This window comes from Neovison vison, chromosome 10, assembly GCF_020171115.1.
Source record: "Neovison vison isolate M4711 chromosome 10, ASM_NN_V1, whole genome shotgun sequence".
Classification (NCBI taxonomy): Eukaryota; Metazoa; Chordata; class Mammalia; order Carnivora; family Mustelidae; genus Neogale; species Neogale vison.
In genome coordinates, this window is record NC_058100.1 from 12,083,576 (window position 1) to 12,098,765 (window position 15,190).

General features: G+C 43.2%; 1 protein-coding gene across 1 annotated transcript in view; it reads left to right on the top strand.

Annotated features, from left to right (window-relative positions):
• The first annotated feature begins 2,106 nt into the window (after positions 1-2,106).
• The window catches only part of SLC30A10 (solute carrier family 30 member 10), a 37,041-nt gene continuing 23,957 nt past the window's right edge, over positions 2,107-15,190 (top strand). The window contains exon 1 of the mRNA XM_044266260.1: positions 2,107-2,554. Within this exon, the coding sequence (XP_044122195.1) occupies positions 2,107-2,554 (448 nt within the window). The remainder of the gene's footprint in view (positions 2,555-15,190) is intronic.

The window sequence follows — 15,190 nt, forward strand, 5'->3', positions numbered from 1 at the left end:
ATGCTCAAGGCTTCCTCTGCCCAGAAACTTCTTTCGGGCGTCTCCATGGCTCATTTTCTTACCTCCTTCAGATCTGTACTCAAGAACATCTCTGTCAATTTTTCCCTGACTACTTTATTTACTTATTTATTTTTAAGATTTTATTTATTTAACAGAGAGAGAGAGATCACAAGTAGGCAGAGAGGTAGGCGGTGGGGGGATGGGGGATGCGGGGTTCGATCCCAGGACCCTAAGATCATGACCTGAGCTGAAGGCAGAGGCTTAACCCACTGAGCCACCCAGGCGCCCCTTGACTACTTTATTTAAAATAACACCCCAACACCTATGTCAACACTGTACCCCTCTTCTCTGCTTCATGTGTGTCCATAATTCTTACTACCATTGGACAGTCCCTACATTTCATGACTAATTTGTTAATTGTCTCTCTCCCCCATAAGAGTATAAGTAAGCTTCACAAGGGCAGAGACTTTCCTCGGTTTTGTTCACTGCCATCTCCCCGAGTCCAAGACCGTGTCTGACACGTAGGAACTTAGCGTTTGTTGCATGAATGTGTGAGTGGGACAGTCTGCGTGCGGGAATGTGCCCCATCTGGGGGTATTAGAAGTCTCACTGTACAGCATCAGCTGAAGTGGAGATCATTTCTGAGCTGCCGAGGAAATTATAAGGGCCGCATGAAGGTTGTCAGGTTTTAGTCAAAGTCAGTATACTAGTGAAGGTTCTGTTCTCCAGATGAATAAAACCAATAGGGTGTCTATACAAATAGAGAGCTTTATCGTAAGGAATTGGCTCATGCCATCACGAAGACTGACAAGTCCCAAGATCTGCAGAGTGAGTCAGCAAGCCCGAGAAGCAGGGGCCTCAGTGGCGTAGAAAGACCACAGCGTGGCGGCCCAGGAAGAACTGATGTTTTGGCTTAAGCCTGAAGGCAGGAGAAAGCCAGTGCCCTAACTTGAATTCAGGCCGTCCGTCCGTCAGCAGGAGGAATTCTCTCCTCCTCGCAGGAGGGTCAGCCATTTTGTTCTGTTCAGGCCTTCGGCGGAAAGGTGAGGCTCAACCACCTCAGGGAGGGCAGCCCGCTCTACCTGGTCCACGGACTCGAACACCAGTCTCCTCCAAAAAGACACCCTCATGGCAGCACTCAGAATGATGTCTGACCAAATGTCTTGCGCACCTGGCGGCCCAGTCAACTTGACACATGAAATTAACCATCACACACTTCAAATTCTGAAGAGATTGGGTGCAGTCGCCTCAGTGTACATCTCTGGGAAGGGCTGACGGTAGGCAGTCTGCTCGGAACAATAGAGGCCGCTGCTGTTTTACATATTCCAGGCCTGGTCAATCTTTATGGTTTATAAGTGACAGGTGATAAGATTAAAACCAAAAAAATCTCCTTGCATCAGCTGAATCAACTTATTATAATTCGGCTTTCTTCCTGAAACCAACGGGCTTCTGTCTGTAGCGCCTTCAGCTTAAAGGCACTTCATCTTTTCTGAACACGAGGAAGGTTTTTCTGCCTTCTTTATGGAGAACGTTTGGATGTCGGGTGCTCGTTGATTCCAAAGAACAGGCAAGGTGGTAGAAAAATCACCCGAGCTTCATCTTTGGCTTTTACTTATCATCGCTCTGACCTGTGGATTAGTGACTCCTAGACACGTTCCCTGTTCCATGCACTTAACCGAATTCAAAATATTTACCCAGACCAGACCTGACGGTCACGTCCAATGGCTCGACTCACCTGAGTAGTTACCGCACACACCAAGGCGGGAAGGGCCCACCCCAACGATGGAGTTCTGCATGGTTCCAAGACACAGAGACCCTTGGCTTTTGTAACGAAGCACACAACAAACCAACGGACAAACAAAACCCCCTCAAGTCTGCGGCTGGAGCCGGTGTCTTCAATCTCCCTGAGGGCCAGCTCACGTGACATCTCTTGGTTAATTGCCCTTTAAACTGTTTTATAGCTTTATAGCAGCCTATAAAAGGTGATTTCCAAATATGACAGGTGCTGAAAGGCTGAAGGGGAGACTTACCCAGGAGTCCTAACAGCTAACCCTGTAGCTCAGCCTTCCCGGGAGAGGGCGAGGAGCGCCGGACGAGCCCCGCGCGATGGGGCGATACTCGGGCCGGAGCTTCCGATTAATCTTCATGTGCGCCGTGAGCGTCCTGCTCTTCGTGGCGGAGCTCGTGATCGCCCACATCGGCAACTCCCTCTCCTTGGCCTCCGACGCCTTCGCCGTCCTCTCCCACTTGGTGTCCATGGTCATCGCTGTGTTCGGCGTGAGGGCCAGCAGCGTTCAGCGGCACAGGAAGAGCACGTTCGGCCTCCTGCGGGCCGACGTGGTGGGAGCATTTGGCAACTCCATCTTCGCCGTGGCCCTGATGCTGGGCATCCTGCTGGAAGCTGTCAAAAGGTTTATTAAGCCCCAGAAGACGGAGGAGCCGCTGCTGGTTCTCAGCGCTGGAATCATCGGGCTGTTCTTCAACGTCCTCAACTATGTCATCTTGGACTGCTGCTACTGCTCGGCCCACGGGCCCCCGGGGGACCCCGAGACAGGTAAGCCGTCCTCAGCTGTCCTAGCAGATTCGGTCTGCTCGTGTCCCTGACTTTCCAGAAGATCTTCCTCAGGGAATTGCCTGCAGTCCCGGGTTCCTTGTGAGCCGTGGTGGGGTGAGTGTATGGAGGGGGGGGTCCTTCTTTAATTTTTAGTCACTAAGAGTGGAAGGTTTTCAGAGAAGTGGAGAGGGAGGAAAGGGACCGAGCAGGGCACGAAGGGAGCCGTTTGAAAGGAAGCCGATGGGGCACTGAGAACAGCCTCATTTAATCGGGAGCCAGATGCAACGTAGCTGTGTTTGAATTTAAAAATAATATTTTAGGGGCATCTGGGTGGCTCAGTGGGTTAAAGCCTCTGCCTTCAGCTCAGGTCATGATCCCAGGGTCCTGGGATCGAGCCCCGCATCGGGCTTTCTGCTTTGCGGGGGGCCTGCTTCCTCCTCTCTCTCTACCTGCCTCTCTGCAAACTTGTGATCTCTGTCTGTCAAATGGATGAATGAAATCTAAAAAAAAATAATAATAATAACATTTTAGTGTTCCCGTAAGATTTGCTCAAAAAATACTAGACTACCTAACCAGCAGATATCAAGCAAAGTGTCAAACAAGCAGCTAGAAATCCGCTGGCTAGGCTGATAAATTCTTAGGAATGGATATTGGAAGAATTTATGTAAAACAGAGAAAAAATAAAGGAGATGATCTAGTACTTACTTTTTTTTTAGATGGAAATATTTGTATTTATTGATTATATGCATCCAGCCTATTTGAGAAAAAGGAAAACTATTGACACGTGAACCTTTAGATGGGACTTATGGTGGGTACCAAATGTTCTGGGTCATCTGTCAAGAAAGGGAGTTGAATCTTGGAAGAGAACAATACATCTAAAGCAATACATTCATAATAAAGTAGGAGATGGAAAGATGTTTCTTTATTGCCACAATAGGAATTAAATATACATAAAAATCTTCTTGCAGAAGAGAGGAATTTCCAGCTCCGTTGCATGAACAGGCCAGGTTCAAATCACGGTTCTCTACCAGGGGGTAGCATTAGTGTTAGCCCACCTAACTGGCTGGGCTGCCCACAGGTAATGCAGAAGTAGGAAGGACTGAGGGAGATCCTACGTGTTCAGCCCTTAAACAGGCACTTGGTAAAGAGTAACTCTCATTTCTTAAAACACCAAAATGCAGGACTTTGAATTATGTAATAATCCAGTAGCATTGAATTCTAATTGCTCATCTGGATTCTAAGAAATTTCAGCATATTTCTTATTTGATGCGAATCTGTTTCATCTCACTAGTTGGGGTGTTCTACTACGAAGCCCGGGAGACCTTGTTCTAAGTTTGCGTTTTTCATTGTGTTCTTCCTGTCTTTGCTACCAGTGTAGATTGTGTCCGCTGGGCCCAGTCCTTGATCCAATCTCTGTCTAAACTTTCCTACTGGTAGAATGTATGTTATGAGCTCACCTGTAGTATGTATTAACTATGAAAGGGAACAAAGAAACTAGAACCTATATCTGTATTCAATTTAATGAATCAACTAAAGCCTCATCTTTTAAAAAGACAATAATGAGAGGGGTGCCTGGGTGGCTCAGTGGGTGAAAGCCTCTGCCTTCGGCTCAGGTCATGATCTCAAGGTCCTGGGATCGAGCCGCACGTCGGGTTCGCTGCTCAGCGGGGAGCCTTCTTCCCCCTCTCTCTCTGCCTGCCTCTCTGCCTGCTTGTGATCTCTCTGTCTCTCTGTCAAATAAATAAATAAAATCTTAAAAAAAAAAAAAGACAATAATGAGTTAACTTGGGACCCTAAACTTTGTTTCCATCAATCATTAGGTAGAAATTATTACTTGAGATTCCAGATTATAAAATTCACATATTAATATTTATTTCTTAGTGCTAGGTATGATTTTAAGGCAAGGAAGCAGATTTCAAGCAAATGATTCGTATTGGCCGTGGAACTGTTGCCATCGCTGAACTTGGCATATTGTTTCAGACGTGGTATAGACCTGCATATAGCAAAGGCAGTTTAGGCAAAGGGTGTGACTCTTTGACCAGTGTGAAAATTGATAGACAACTGTAATTTTCTTTTTATAAGTTGAATTATTATCAGGTCTTAGTTCAGCTCCTGTTTGGGAAGTGGTGCTTTCCAATGTTTATGTCCATGCTAAAATGACAAAAAGAGGCTTAAGACAAATATTTCACCCTAACCATACCAGTTTCTATTGCCTTAATTCCAGAATCTCCATCTTCTCTTAAAGGGTCAGATGCTATGTAGTGTGCTACTTTAACTAACTATAGTGTTAGGTATACACATACAGCTAATTTTTTTTAAGGTTTTTTATTCATTTGACACAGAGATAGAGATCACAGTAGGCAGAGCAGCAGGCAGAGGGAGAAGGAGAAGCAGGCTCCCTGCTGAGCAGGGATCCTGATGTGGGGCTCGATCCCAGGACCCTGGGATCATAACCTGAGCGGAAGGCAGACGCTTAACCGACTGAGCCACCCAGGCACCCCTACAGCTGATGTTTTAAGAATCATGTTCTATGTTCACTTTATTTTGGTAGCTTTTCATATTGCATTATTCTATTATTAGTTTCAGACTGTTTAAGCCCTCCAAGTGATTTCAGCATAGCTATTTTGCTTCTTGACATTATATCTTGAGTTAGGTATTTAGCACTTTTACTAAAACATACATTTTGATATCTTTCCCATCACCTTAATAAGTTTAAAACAATATTTTTGATGAATCTCATACACTGACATTAATCCAATTTTAATTATCTTTCATTTCAAGAAGAAATGTGATTAGTCCATACATATTAATTTATACCAGGAGGTGTACAATATGAAAGAAAATGACTCTTGACTTTAGAAGATTTGACCTAACAGATAATTATTATATTCTAATTTATTTGAATAAAGAATTTCTGTATGTCTAGAGCCCTGACTTGTAGCTCTGTGATACTTCCTGGGTTAGTGACCAAAACCAAGATAATCCACAATTGTTTCTGTGGGATCTGTGGCCAGAGAGTGTTTACTTAGCAAGCCTTCAGTGTCTACCAGTTCTGTGGATCTTTAACTCGTTCTGCTTGATCTGTCTGAGGTGGGAATTGATACCAGTTACATCTGTTGTTTGACATCATAGGAAAGTAAAAAATAAGACCACCAACTTTAAATTAAATATAAACAGACTAGATTGTCTGTACAGCTAAGACTTAAAACATCCCTGGGATTCATGGAGTAAGAGAAGTTGGAGGATCAGACAGATGGAGCCAGAAATAAACAAACAAACAGACAAACAGAAGAAAACCAAAAAGCTCTGGGAGAAAAGGAACGTGTAGAAGATTTGGCTGAGATGAAGAAACCTCGAAGCTCTGGGTCAGTCCTTTGCCGGCGTGAGTCCATCCTTGACGTGAAAAGTGATAGGGGAGGCAGGTGGTTTTGGCTAAAGTAAAAGGCAAAATGAAAAAAGTAAAAATCTCAAGCATGAAAGAAAAAACAAACAAGAGGGAAGGGTTGAAATGTGGATGGCTCCGTGTGTATTTGCAGAAGCGGTGGGGGGTTAAAACGACATGCGGACTCAGAACCCTGGAGATAGAGGACACCAAGGATTTTCTTTCTCTAGACTTAGGGACTAACTCTGCTTTGTTTACATTTCTTCCTACTCTTTGTTTACTTGATTTTCCTTGATTTTCACTTTGTCTTTTAGGTCTGGATTTTATTTCTGATTATTTCTCAAAATTGAGTTTTCTTTAGAATAAAATGAATACAACTCTCTATGCCCTTACCTGACACTTGAACAGATAAATACCTTTATGTATACTGGCTTTTTTTTTAAAAAAAAAGATTTTATTTACTTATTTGAGAGAGAGAGAAAGAGGCACAAGCAGGGTGAAGGGAAGGAGAAGTAGACTCGCTGCTGAGCAGGGAGCCGGATGTGGGGCTCCATGCATCCCAGGGTCCTGGGATCACGACCTCAGCCGAAGGCAGATGCTCAACAGACTGAGCCACCCAAGGTGCCCCTGTACACTGGCCTTTATTTTAAACCAGAAGCAATTTTGTGCAGCTCTGTCTAGGCTAGATTAGGCTTGCCATTTATATAATATATACATGGCAAATTTATATTGGAAATAGCTGCTTTTTAATTAATTAATTAACTAACTAACTAACTAATTTTACCAAATGCCTTTCCTTTAAATTTACTTGAAGTGTTTTTGAGTCCAAACTGTGTTGATTTTCTCTCTCTCCTTTTGTCTCTTCCTCTCTCCTTCTACTCTCCCTGCCCCCCTCCCTCTCTTTCTCACCACCTCCCTGGCTTTACGTTTCTCCAACCAAATCACTAGAGGCAGTGACAGCAAAGTAGTCCACAAAATTCCTGGTTGCAGAAGGTTTTAACACACAGCTGATTGGCTGCTCTTATCCGCTCCTAGTCTCTACTAGTCGGTCCTAGTTAGGACTCGGGACTCCAGCCTGATGGAAGCCTTTCACAGTCCTTAGGCAGTCCTGTAGACTCTGAAGCCTTAGACAGCCCTGTAGACTCTGAAAGAAAATCTGATTTCCTTTCCTTGTAGAGCAAATTTTACCCAGAGACAAGCAAAGGAAGCAAAGCTCTGCGAGTTTCAGGAGGGGCCAGAGGGCATCTGCTTCCACTCTCCCAGTAGCCAATACTGCGCAGTCCCTAAGAAAGCAGCACACATTCAAGCACAGCTTTTCACACGAGAAGGGGGAAAGTTTTCTAGGGATGAGTTCCCCATCTCGTTCAGAGGCAGGATTGGAATGATTTGGAATTTGCAATAATTATTACGTAATTTTAAGAATCATGCTTAATTCCCAGAAGCTGGTACTTCGCCATTTGTTCGTATTGACACCTTTGTTTTCCAAGCACCTTCTCGGCTTCTGAACAATTAAGTTCCACATGAGGGTTCAGTGATAAGTACACACACTCCCGTCACAGCTCACATATCTGTCCCACTGTAGATGCTTCATGTACTCCCTTACACCTCTTTCTGTCCGCTCCCGGCGCCGTGGGGAGCCCCTCCCTTCTCTGGTTGCCCAGTGACAGAGCTCTGGGTCAGTTCTAGGGAGTGAGTAAGAAAGATTAACTGAAGATTGAAACATAGGAACTATTTCACATTTGCGAAGTCAAATTCAACTGAAGAAAAAAGAGGAAAGCAGCTCCTTTTTCAAAGCCATTTCTTCTAACATATAGAGGCTGCTGTGACTGATATCTGGGTTAAATTTTAATGAACACCAAGTGTTTATTGATGTCTGTGGGATATCAGGCACTTGGAAAGCATATAGATAATAGTCCCAGCACCGTGTGGCATACATTTGGAGAACTGTATGTTTTATGAAAAAATTAGAATGTATTGCACTGAATTCGAGAATTGTGTGTATTATGAGACAATATTTGGTATTTTCATTTGCAGACAAGGCAACAGGTTGAGCATCATAGAGGTAGTTCATGGAAGAGTGACAAAGAAATTACAAAATTGATTCTAGGCCCTTAATTAAAGGTCTTATTCTGCTTCACCAAGAAAAGAAAAACAGTGAAAAATCGCTTGGCAATAATCATAAAATAGCAGGTCAAAAAGTGCCAATGAATACACTGTAAAGTGAATCCCAATTCCAGTAGCTGAGTGACCTCCAGAAAGTCACTCAAACTTTCTAAACCCCAGTTTCTCGATCTGTAAAATGGGTAGGTAGTATCTAGCTCCTAAGGGTGTTGCAAGGATGAAATTATATGGTGTGTGTGAACTACTCACCGTAGCACCTGGTGGTGGTGGTTCGTAGTGATTGTCCAAGGGTTGAAGGGACAAGGAATGAATGAAATATTAGGAACACCCCTTTGCGGACAAGTCCCTTGCTCTGTTCCACAACCACGGCTGGCAGCCCGCTCTATCCCTGGCCAGCACTCATCATTGTTTGCTGTTACTTATACATTTGGTCAATACAGGTCCATCGCTAGTCCTGGAAAACCACACAATACATGTGTATTGTCGATGACTGGTGGCATCCTTAGTGGGGTGAACGGGCAGGTTCTGGAAAATTCAGGCTCTGGAACTTCTCCCCTCGTTCCCTGGGTCTGACAATGGAGAAGATACTTAACCACTTTGAGCCTCATCTCATGTATCACGATACCAGTTTTCAAGAATCGATACGCTTTTCTTTTGATAAATACGAATACTTTCACAATGCATGATTTTTCAAAGGGTTCTTATGTTACCTTCCTTGCTTTCAGTGCTCAAGGTAACACTTTGTAGAAGGCCATTGCTTATATTTTTCAACTGTTAAAAATTATATATTTTAAACTGTTGTAATGGCATTAACATCAGGATATAACACTCAAGAAAATAATGCAAATGTAGCTTGTATTTCCAAGTTGCAAATGAAGAAACCAAGGCACCAAAGGTTTTGAGGTTAACCCAAAGTTGATGCTAGAACCAGGACTTTGCATTTTCATATGTCTATCCTACCATAAGGCGATTTGCCTTTTAAACATTTCCCTACTGTTCTGTCTAGCGAATAGTGACGTTCCCATTTTCCTTATCAAAAGCCTTCATTTTCCAAGAAGGTGGGCTGAAAGTAAGCTTATTATTTTGGTTTTCTTTTGGCCAGATGCTTACAGAATGTAAAGAGTATATTTATTACTTTTCTCGTCTCCCTCAGTCTTCTGAAAGAGACAATAGTTAACATGGTTTTTATAAAACATTATGTATCACTGTATCTGATGACTATGGCGTTTTTATAAGCAGCAATAAATCTGGTGATTCCATTTTCTTAGAAATTATCTTCCAAAGTCCATGTCCTGATATTTATTGTCTACGTCTAAGGTGTTGAAAGGATTTTGAAGGAAGTAATTTTTAATAAAGTACATCTGTGCTCTTGTTCTTTTTTTTTTTAAAGATATTATTTATTTGTTTGTCAGAGAGAGAGAGGACAAGCAGGGGGAGCAGCAGGCAGAGGGAGAAGCAGGCTTCTGCTGAGCAAGGAGCCTGATATGGGGCTGGATCCCCGGACCCTGAAAAAAGGCAGAGGCTGAACCGACTGAGCCACCTCAGTGTCCCTGTGTTCTTGTTCTTTATCTTCTGGGACAACCCTAAAAATACTTCATCCCAATAGGCCATGGGAAAAAGATGATCCTTAACTCAGGCCGATGAAAACTCAAGGTTGATTCCTTAGAGGAGAGCCTCAGAGAAGTCAGGTTGAAGGAGACACTGTTGGGATGAGCCACCTGTTTTCTGGAGAATTCTTTACATGAAGAAACTGCCTTGAGATTTTGTAGGACCAGATGGAATGGAACCAACCACCAGCCTGATAGCTGACGCCTAAAGTCAACTGAGGACGTTGTCGGGACATTATGGGACCAATAAATAACTTCCACCTTGAGTCTAGAGCTAAGTGAGAACTAAGGGATCAAAGATAGCAATAGAACAGAAGTCTAGATCTTGATAAAAGCTTGACTGGAGAATGTACCTTGAATGTCACAATAGGCCCAGCAGTAAACTTACCCTTCCTCTTACAAGCAGAGCTCAACAACTGGGGGAGCAGAGGTGGACCCCAAAACAGAGACAGTGTGTGTTGTCTGAGGGCAGGCCGTTGGAAGGGTAAAGCTCAGGAGGCGCTGAGCTGGGCTTCTTCCATTCCTTCACCTAAACCCACCAGTGAGAGAAGACCTTTCCACTCCTGGAGTGACTTCTTTTTTTTTTTTTTTTTTAAGATTTTATTTATTTATTTGAAGAGAGAAATCACAAGTAGACAGAGAGGCAGGCAGAGAGAGAGAGAGGGAAGCAGGCTCCCTGCTGAGCAGAGAGCCCGAGGTGGGACTCGATCCCAGGACTCTGAGATCATGGCCTGAGCTGAAGGCAGCGGCTTAACCCACTGAGCCACCCAGGCACCCCAGGAGTGACTTCTTACCTGAAAGTTGGAGTGGGAATGAAGGCAGTCAGACATCGGCCACCCTGATGGTCATGGACCCACAAGACAAGAGGAATGGAGATCTCCCCTTTACCCTGTGCTGCTTCATGTATTCACTCCTAGCTCTCCTTGAAGGACTGGGAGAAGTTATCAGGACAGAGGTGTCCACTTTCTGAAGGCTTGGGCGACCAGTGCCAACCATTGTTTCCTTTCAGCATTCTTCTTGTGACCGGTGCTCGGCGATTTAAAAACCCCTAGAGACTGAAATGGAGGAGAACAGTAAGTGTATCAGTGATACTGACTCCGAGGACCCACGGGTGGTCAGTATTGCTCACTAGGAATTACGTGCGGACATGAAATGATAGCATCAAGATATTTTAATAATTCAATATCAGCAGTCTAAAAATGCCCCCAATTTAAATGTGAATCCCTTCACCATATCAAATTAGGAGAGAAAAATCAAAATCCAAAGTAGATATGTTTGACCTGATGAGTTCCCGTCCAGAGAAATCAAAGCCTCTCATTGTTGATTTGAAGGATGGCCCAAAGGCGCAGCACAATGAAACCACAGAACCCCCAGTCTCGTTCACTGGGAGCCCCGTCTCAGTTGGAGTGTCGTCTCTGCCTGATGGAGCCAGTAGTTTTAGCCTGAATTGTTTTCCACTGGAATGGATGTCGTTCTTCAGGACATCCAAGTTGGATAAGCTGGACACCAAGACTTCTATGTGCTCCACCTTTCAAAGATCTCTTTGTCTTTGGAGGGGTGCTTGGGTGGCTCAGTCGGTTGGGTGTCCAGCCCCCTGCTGAGCATGGAGTCTGCTTCTCCTCTGCCCCTTCCCTATCCCCACACATACTCTTTCTCTAAAATAAATAAATAAATCTTTAAAAAAAAATCTCTTTATCTTTGGTTCTCTTCAGTTTTGCTACAGTATTTCCTGACATGAATTTCTTTTTATTTATCCCACCTGGGAATCATTGTGCTTCTGAAATCTAAGCATTTGTATCTTTTATAAATTCCAGAAGATTTTCAGATACTGTTTCTTCTAGCTTTACCTCTCCCCTGTTACTTCTAGTTTCTCCTCCTATAACACCAGTTAGATAATATCGGATCTTCTCATTCTGTCCTCCGTATTTTGTACACCGTTTGTCATCTTTTCTACTTTATGTTGTTCTGTGTTGCGCTCTAGGTAGTATGGGGAGATCTTCAGATTTGCCTTCACTTTTTCAGAAACTGATACTGTTGCAATGGGCGTGTGTAGTCCTCTGCCATTTTGCCACACGTGTACATTTGTGTAATCCCCACCAAAATCAAGATACAGAGCTATTACCTCCCCACAAAGCTACCCCTCCTGCCTGCCATGTTTTTATAATCATACCCACCATCCCTCCCCACACTCCCTATCTCTATGAACTTGAAGCCACTCATCTGTTTCCATTGTTATTATAATTTCAAAAATGTTATGTAAAAATAGAATCATACATATATGACCTTTAAAATTGGCTTTTTTCTTTTGGTATAATGCCCTTAAGATCAGCCAAGTTGTTGTGTATGTCAGTAGTTGGTTTCCTCATATTGCTGAGAAGTATTCCATGGCTTGGATATAGTCGGATTTTTTAAAGCCATTCTGCCAATTGTTCTATTTTTTAATAGAACAATTTTTTGTTCTATTTTAATTGTTCTATTTATACCATCTACATTCAATGCAATTACCGGAGTTAGGGCTTAACCATTTCATTTTTATTTTCTGTTTGTTCCTTCTGTTTTTATTTCTCTGTTTTCCTTTTCCTGTCTTCCTTGAACATCTTTTAGGATTCAGTTTTGATGGTCCCATTTTTTTTGAGTTTTTGAGTATATCTTGGCATGTCTCTGTGTGTGGTTGCTCTAATCATTGCATTTCACATATTAATCTACCAGAGTGTGTCAGTACTGGTGTCAGTATTTTCCAGTTTGAAGTGTAGAAGGCTTACCTCCCTTTATGCCCCATTATCTTTCCCCATTTACTTATTATTATTATTATTTTTTTTAGAGGAGGGAGGAGAGACAGAGGGAAAGGGAAAGAGAGAATCTTAAACAGGCTCCACTCCCAGCACAGAACCCAACACAGGGCTCGATCTCACAACCCTGAGATCATCACCTGAGCTTAACCAACTGAGCTACCCAGGCTCCTATATCTTCCCCCATTTAGAGTTGTTACAGTCACACTCATCCCTAAGACCCTGCTCATCCTTTTTTTAGGAGCCAGTAGAATGCTAATCCTTAACTTGCTCTGGAAACATTCAGTTTCTTTGCTTTTTTAGTTTTCTGAGTGGCTTTCAGCTCCTTCTTTTTGAAGTGTTTCTTTTTCTTAGTCCTTCTCACATCTCTGTGGTGCAGCAGCTGCTCACAGGGAGCCCCTCATCTGAGCTGTTAGAGCCTGGCGTTACCTCCTTGAGCCGCTGGCCCTCACACCGGTGTCAAACTTTGATCTCACGTTTTCATCCAGCCAGTGACCATACCTTTCAGTAGATGCACACGGACTGGAGTCGTTGTGCTTTGTGTTTTGTTTTCTTGGTCAATTACCCATTCATTATAAAGGATACAACTTAGGGACAGTCAAATAGAAGAAAAACCCGGGCAAGGTAGGAGGAATGTATGACAAGCTTCCATGCCCTCCCTGGGTGCACCATTATCCCAGGCCAACCCAGAAGCTCTTGTTCAACGTCCCCCTCCTTTCTCTCTGTTGTTCAGATAGGATACTTTCTATTATTCTGTCTTCAGGTTTGTGGATTTTTTCCTTTGTCTTTTCCACGCTGCTGTCAAGCCCATCAACTGAGGTTTTTTGTGTGTTTTTTGTTTGTTTGTTTATTGTATTTTTCAGTTTTAAAATTTCCATTTAGTTCTTCTCTGTTGAGACTCTCTATTTTTTCATTTACTTCAAGTATATTTGTAATTGCTTGTTGGAATATTTTTATGACAACTACTTTAAAATCCTGTCAGCGCCTCTTAACATCTGTGTCACCCAAGCATTGGCATTATTTTTCATTCAAGCAGAGATTTCCCTGGTTTCCCTGGATTTTGATATAATGAAATATTTTTGGTTGAGTCCTGGACATTTGGGGTTATAGGAGACTGTGGATCTTATTTACATCTTTCTGTTTGAGCTGGTCTTCTCTGACACTGTGCTGGGGGAAGAAGGGGTGCTGCTTGTCATTGTAAGATGGGATTAGAAGTTCACATTCCCACTTGGCCTCTGTTGGCAACCAGCAGGCATGAGAGGTGAGGCTCCCCCTCGGGCTTTCACGGATAACACTCTGGCTAGGAGGAGCAGGGGCACCTTCTACTGAGTTCTTAATATTAGCTACTTTTCAGTTATGTTGCTTTGATCTTCACTCACACTGTCCATACTTTTCCTTTATTCCTGTATATTAAATACACTTAGTTTATGTGCTATCGTGGTTTCAACATCAGCAACTTTTACATGTCTGATCTTGCTGTTTATTATCTTTTAAAATATTTTTTAAAAGATTTATTTATTTTAGAGGGAGAGAGAGAGCAGAGTGGGAGAGGGGCAAAGGGAGAAGGAGAGAGAGAACCTCAAGCAAACTCCTGCCTGAGCACAGAGCCTGACAAGGGGCTCAGTCCCACGACCTTGAGATCATGACCTGAACTGAAGATTTGGACGCTCAGCTCACTGAGCCACCCAGGTGCCCCTGCTGTTTAATTATTTTTGCTGCTTCTCTCAAGGTAGCTTCCTTTGTCTTGTTTTATGTGTTTCATGATTTTTTACCTAGAACTCACTCATGTTCAACGGAACTCTCTCTGAGGGAATTCTTTGAGGAATATTTAAGTACATTCTTCCACACAAGATATGCCTTTATCTTGTGAGCACATAAAAAATTCTTTGCTTGAAAGCTGTTGTTGTTGTTCCTATTATCATTACAACATAAGTAATGTACATTTAGACGGTGTTCCCACATGAAGGCCATAGTATAGTTTCAGCTTCCTGTGGGAGAGTTTTCTCTCTTCACCCATAACCAAGGCTGAAACGTTGCACTTTCTTTGCTGTCTCCTTTGTGGCAGTGAGTGTTTGTTTGATGGCTTCGTTTCATTTCAAACATTCACCACGGGATTTCTCTTTGAGGGGATCTCTGATCCAACGCTCCCCTTTGTATGGATCTAAGTGTTGTCCCTTATGCCGTCCGTGTCTACATGGCTATTAAAGTCCAAGACTGGAACATTTGTCTTTATTGGAAAGATAGCCTTCAGTCAGATCCTGGCTTCAACTCATCTTGTTGGCTTTTGACTTTCACTTCATTTTTGGTCCCTGAGTGTGTTCTTAATTTCCTGTCATACTTTTTGAAGAGTTCAAAAACCATATAATGGTATCCCAGAGCTAGAGCCCTTAATATAGATAGTCTTAGGTTCTCAGAGCTCAGCACCTAGGACAGCCTGGGCGGCTCAGGCGTGGTTAAGTGTCTGACTCTTGATTTCAGCTCAGCTCGTGATCTGAGGGTCGCATTGGGCTCCACATACAGCCGAGTCTTAGATTGTCTCTCTCCCTCTGCCCCTCCCCTATGCATGCACACACACTCTCTCTCTCCTTAAAATAAAAATAAAATCCAAAAGAACAAACCAAAAAAACAAAACCAAAACCAAAAACCTCAGCACTTAGAATAAGCCAGGCCCTCATCACCACTTGCCAGGACTAGCAGAGGCAACGCTGTCAGGGGACAGGTCTGCAGACAGAGGGCG